Genomic DNA, 6,068 nt, shown 5'->3' on the forward strand with positions numbered 1-6,068 from the left:
CTTGAATAAAAAATCTGTCTGTCTGTCTGTCTGTCTTCTTGTCCTTGGGAAACCATATAACTATGTCTGGTCTCTGTGTGGTATGGACTTTGTCTGGGAATACCAGCTGTTTTCCTAGGTCGACCTTCATCTCTCAACGCTCTGATTCATCACGGATAGATGTTGCTGCGGTTCTTGCCTTCTTGGCAGTTTGTCCTTCCTTGACGAATTTGATTGTTGGTACTGCCTTCTTGTTGGTAGGTCTTGTCTTCCTTCTCTCCCGCTCGAGTATGTCTGCTAGCTCCTTGAGGACCGTGTACTGCCTCCATCTGTAGCGGCCTTGTGTTAGCGCTGTCTGGCAAGATGGGAGGGTGTGCTGCATGGTTCCTGGTTTGTCGCACAGCTGACACTTTGGGTCTTTCACTTACCCCCATCTGTGTAGATTGACTGAAAATGGCAGCAGATCATATACGGATCTCAGTAGGAATTTGAGTCGTAGTGGTTCGTAGTGCCAAATGTCTACCCATGTCAGGCGTCGTCCTGTGGTCTGCCATTGTGTCCATGCGCACTGCCCTCCAATCCCGACTGCTCTGGTGCGCCTGTCTTCCTCTTCTGAAAGCTTGATCTCATGCTGGACCATTTGGCTTCTTTCTTTCTTACCGGCAGTGCTCCAGCGTTGTGGTTTTGTACTGTCCAGGCATTGTCTTCCTATAGCTGTGGTGCCTACGATATCTATGTGTCGTAGCCTGCTTTCTGCCTGGGCAACTGCCTGGCGTGCTGACCACTTTCGCCCTGTGCGTGTTTCGATGCTTGCCTTCCATATCATGTCAGCTGATGACTCTTTGAGGGTTACCACCAGTCTTCCTTTGGCAACCTTGAACTCTTTAACTAGTGAGGTCATTGGGAGTTGAAGTTGGTTGGTTCTGCCATACAGTCCAATGCTGGTGTAACTAGGAGGGACACCAAGCCATCTCCGGAGATGCCTTTTGATCACCCTCTCAATTCTTTCAACAGTGGTTGTAGCTATCTCGTACAGCATAAGGGGCCACATAAGCCTAGGTAGAAACCCATGTTGGTAGAGCCATGCCTTAAACTTGCCTGGAAGTCCTGTCTGGTCTATAAGCTTCAGGCCATCTTGGAGCTGGTTTTTGACTCTAGTGATGTTGTTAGTGTCCTTCAGGCTGGCGTCGTACCACTTGCCGAGGCACTTGACTGGACTGTCAATAATGGATGGAATGTCTTCCCCTTGCACCTGTTGAGTGAATTGTTTGGTGACCTTTCCCTTCTTGATGATCAGGCTCCTTGACTTCTTGGGTTTGAACTTCATTCTTGCCCATGTGACCGTGTCCTGTAGGGCTGTTAGTACCCAGCGGGCCTGTACATGTGTGGTGGTAGTGATGGTCAGGTCATTCATGAACACCCTGCTGGATGGGAGATGTATACCTGACGCTGTTTTTGTTCATCTGGTTTCCCTCTTCGCGGCATTGATGATCAAGTTCATGCCCATCACGAATAGTACCACTGAGATGGTGCAGCCAGTTACTATCCCCTTCTCTAACCTCTGCCATGGCGTTGTCTGGTCACCGATTGAGAATCGAAGCTGTATGCCATCAAAGTAGCCATTTATGATCCCCTGTATATGCTCTGGGATACGATAGTGCTTCATTTCTTCTTCAATAAGCTTGTGTGGTATGGAGCTATAGGCGTTGGCAAGGTCTAACCAGACGACTGTAAGGTCATTGTCGTTCACCTTTGCTTCACGGATGATCTGACCGATGGCACTGGGGTGTTCAATGCAGCCAGAGAAGCCCGGAACCCCCCCTTTCTGTACTGATGTGTAAATGTACTGATTGGTTGTCAGGAACGTGGTCATTCGTCTTGCCAGGACAGCGAAGAATATTTTCCCCTCCACATTCAACATTCGGAATTCGGTCACATGTTTGGAGCCCTTTTCCTTTGGAGTAAATATTCCCTCTGCATGTTGCCAACAATCTGGGACTTTTCCTTTCCTCCATATCACCTTAAGTAGGGTCCATGGTCTCCGTAATAGCATCGGGCACATCTTGTATACTTTATAGGGTATACCGTTTGGTCCTGGTGCGGAGCCGCTTCTTGTTTTCTTCACTACATCATATACTTCCTTCATTGTGGGTTCTTCTATGTTTAGTGCAGTTTTGGGTTCTGGTACTGGTTCAATTCTTGGACAGCTTCCTAATGGATTATCTCTCGCTGGATCGGAGTGCGTGTCCTTTAGATGCTGTTGTATCTCCTCCATACTGCTTTCAAGCTTCCCAGATTTCTCTTTGTCTAGGAGTCCTTTGGAAAACTTGTATGGATTGGCTATGAACTCAGCTCACCTCTTGGCTCGCTTCTTCCGCTTGTCTCGGAGTTGTTCTGCCTTACAAAGATCGGTCAGTTTCTGTCTGAGTTCCTCTTTAAGCAGCTGGAGTCCGGGTCTTTGCTCTATATTTGCTTTTTGGTAGGATTTCCTCAGTGACTTCAGCTCTTTCCTTATCTCTGTGATCTGTCGTTGTCTTCTATTTGGCTGTGCAGGGGTTCTGGTGGGTTTCCGTTTCACCTCACCAAATCGTTATTTGCCGATAGAGTGGACAAGGTTGGTCAGAGACTTCAATTTCTTCTTTACTGGCCCTTGGAGTGTTGTTTCCAGGATGGTGTTGAGGTATTCGTCGAACTGTTTCCACAGGTTCCTGTCACATGTCTTGGGCCATGTAATTCTCACCTTCTGAGCTGTGGCATTAGTATTGGAAGCTGTATTTCGGGTTTTGTGCTGTGCGTCTGTGTTTGGCCTCAGGTCTTCAGGAGTTCCTAAAAGCTCTAGAAGAGGGTCATCTTCTTCAAAGACGTCGCTGACTTGCGAGACAATATCAGGATCTGCTGAGTTGGTGCGTGGCTTCTCAGCTGCGAAGAGGTCCCCAGTACTGTGTGTTGAGTCCTGTCTAGGATCCTCCAACGTCTCACCAGATGTAAAATCTGAGCGTTGCCGCTGCCTTGCCGTGCTCCCGCATGCCGTTCTCCCTTGATGAATACCCAAGCCTCTAAGGTTCTTGCACACCTTTCCACATCTACACTTCACCTCTGCCTGTGTTCCGGTCAATGTCGATTGGACTAGCCGTGTCGTTGTCGTTGAATCCGTCTGATCGAGTCTCTCATCCTCCCCCCCCTCTCGGGAGACTCTGGGGGGTATTCTTCTGTATCGGAGTCTGTAGCTTGATAGTGGGTGTCTTCTCACGAAGACTGAAATCTGGGATGCTACCCCGTCATGTCCCGGGTCCAGTCTGTTCCTGGTGTCATCTGTCTCTCCAGTGTCACTGTTCTATTCTCAGTCGTCATCCAGTCTTTGCCCAGATATTTGATGTGTAGAATACAGATACTACTGCACAAACCACTGACTCATCACCTGGGAACTGCCTATCATTAAGTGTTTCTATCCTTTAATCAATAGTCAATGCATTATATAAATGATCACTTGCTTAGATAACATGAATCTATTCCAGGCGCAGCTTTAGTTACACCTTTGTTATTATGTTTGTACCCAGTAATGCAATTTAATATTATTTTGTTAAGATTTTAACCTATTAAAAACAATAATTCGGTATATCCTTCGTATTTAACCTATGACAAACAATAATTCGGTATATCGTTCAGTTTAAGGTTTGCATCTTACGTCTGATGTCGTTTTTAAACAATGTTACTGTCACAAACCTGCTGATTGATTTGTCTGAATGTGAAGACTCCTATTTTATACAACGCGTTTACAAGTGTGCGTGCTTGTTTCTAAGATTAATGACGAAGCGGCCATGGAAAGGCTGGCCGAGACGTTTTTTCCGCATTAAAAAATAATAAAGCTGCTTTTGTTGTAAAAATAACTGCCAACATCGTATTTAAAAGGCAGTTCAACTTTGACATTAACAACGTAAGCAGTGAATTGTATGATATCATTTTCAATAAAGCCGAAGTCCCCAAAATGTGTTCTAAATTTTCAGGTTTTCGTACGAATCTGGATGTTGTGTAATACATTTTTGCGGTACAATTTTTATTTAATATTGTCTGCGTTTTAGAAACAATTGGTATAAACAAATTTATCATTTTGTATCAAAATACATCGAAAAGAATTATATACAGGACCATGCAAAAGTACCCAGAGGTTAGTACCTATAACAATGTATCCACTTTAGATAGTTTTATATAACATATATTTAGAAGGAACCATTCGATTTTTAACCATATTGATGGACTGCTGGATTTTGAAAAAAGTATTTCATACGAATATCCAGACACATCTTGTAACCACTGCTACACCTGTACAATTTAGTTATGTCTATCCGAGTTTATCGTTCTAAGTGCTGGACTATTGTTTCTGCTTTATGTAGATTGAATGCCAAAATAGCCTGATTATAGGTGATACACGTGTTCAATATTATAACATCTGATCGGTCCAAATGGCGTTGCAATGTGGCGTTACCACCAGTCTTCCTTTGGCAACCTTGAACTCTTTAACTAGTGAGGTCATTGGGAGTTGAAGTTGGTTGGTTCTGCCATACAGTCCAATGCTGGTGTAACTAGGAGGGACACCAAGCCATCTCCGGAGATGCCTTTTGATCACTCTCTCAATTCCTTCAACAGTGGTTGTAGCTATCTCGTACAGCATAAGGGGCCACATAAGCCTAGGTAGAAACCCATGTTGGTAGAGCCATGCCTTAAACTTGCCTGGAAGTCCTGTCTGGTCTATAAGCTTCAGGCCATCTTGGAGCTGGTTTTTGACTCTAGTGATGTTGTTAGTGTCCTTCAGGCTGGCGTCGTACCACTTGCCGAGGCACTTGACTGGACTGTCAATAATGGATGGAATGTCTTCCCCTTGCACCTGTTGAGTGAATTGTTTGGTGACCTTTCCCTTCTTGATGATCAGGCTCCTTGACTTCTTGGGTTTGAACTTCATTCTTGCCCATGTGACCGTGTCCTGTAGGGCTGTTAGTACCCAGCGGGCCTGTACATGTGTGGTGGTAGTGATGGTCAGGTCATCCATGAACACCCTGCTGGATGGGAGATGTATACCTGACGCTGTTTTTGTTCATCTGGTTTCCCTCTTCGCGGCATTGATGATCAAGTTCATGCCCATCACGAATAGTACCACTGAGATGGTGCAGCCAGTTACTATCCCCTTCTCTAACCTCTGCCATGGCGTTGTCTGGTCACCGATTGAGAATCGAAGCTGTATGCCATTAAAGTAGCCATTTATGATCCCCTGTATATGCTCTGGGATACGATAGTGCTTCATTTCTTCTTCAATAAGCTTGTGTGGTATGGAGCCATAGGCGTTGGCAAGGTCTAACCAGACGACTGTAAGGTCATTGTCGTTCACCTTTGCTTCACGGATGATCTGACCGATGGCACTGGGGTGTTCAATGCAGCCAGAGAAGCCCGGAACCCCCCCCTTTCTGTACTGATGTGTAAATGTACTGATTGGTTGTCAGGAACGTGGTCATTCGTCTTGCCAGGACAGCAAAGAATATTTTCCCCTCCACATTCAACATTCGGAATTCGGTCACATGTTTGGAGCCCTTTTCCTTTGGAGTAAATATTCCCTCTGCATGTTGCCAACAATCTGTGACTTTTCTTTTCCTCCATATCACCTTAAGTAGGGTCCATGGTCTCCGTAATAGCATCGGGTACATCTTGTATACTTTATAGGGTATACCGTTTGGTCCTGGTGCGGAGCCGCTTCTTGCTTTCTTCACTACATCATATACTTCCTTCATTGTGGGTTCTTCTATGTTTAGTGCAGTTTTGGGTTCTGGCACTGGTTCAATTCTTGGACAGCTTCCTAATGGATTATCTCTCGCTGGATCGGAGTGCGTGTCCTTTAGATGCTGTTGTATCTCCTCCATACTGCTTTCAAGCTTCCCAGATTTCTCTTTGTCTAGGAGTCCTTTGGAAAACTTGTATGGATTGGCTATGAACTCAGCTCACCTCTTGGCTCGCTTCTTCCGCTTGTCTCGGAGTTGTTCTGCCTTACAAAGATCGGTCAGTTTCTGTCTGAGTTCTTCTCTAAGCTGCTGGAGTCCGGGTCT

General features: G+C 45.5%; 1 protein-coding gene across 1 annotated transcript; it reads right to left on the reverse strand.

Annotated features, from left to right (window-relative positions):
- Positions 1-403: 403 nt before the first annotated feature.
- LOC127839555 (uncharacterized) lies at positions 404-1,393 on the reverse strand. The gene has a single exon (XM_052367943.1). It carries the CDS (start codon positions 1,391-1,393, stop codon positions 404-406), a length of 990 nt encoding a protein of 329 aa, XP_052223903.1.
- Between the last annotated feature and the right edge of the window lie 4,675 nt (positions 1,394-6,068).

The sequence above is a fragment of the Dreissena polymorpha genome, chromosome 7, assembly GCF_020536995.1.
Source record: "Dreissena polymorpha isolate Duluth1 chromosome 7, UMN_Dpol_1.0, whole genome shotgun sequence".
Lineage (NCBI taxonomy): Eukaryota > Metazoa > Mollusca > Bivalvia > Myida > Dreissenidae > Dreissena > Dreissena polymorpha.

Coding starts and splice junctions, on each gene's coding strand:
- LOC127839555 (XM_052367943.1), bottom strand. CDS start 1,393: ATGAATGACCTGACCATCACTACCACCACACATGTACAGGCCCGCTGG.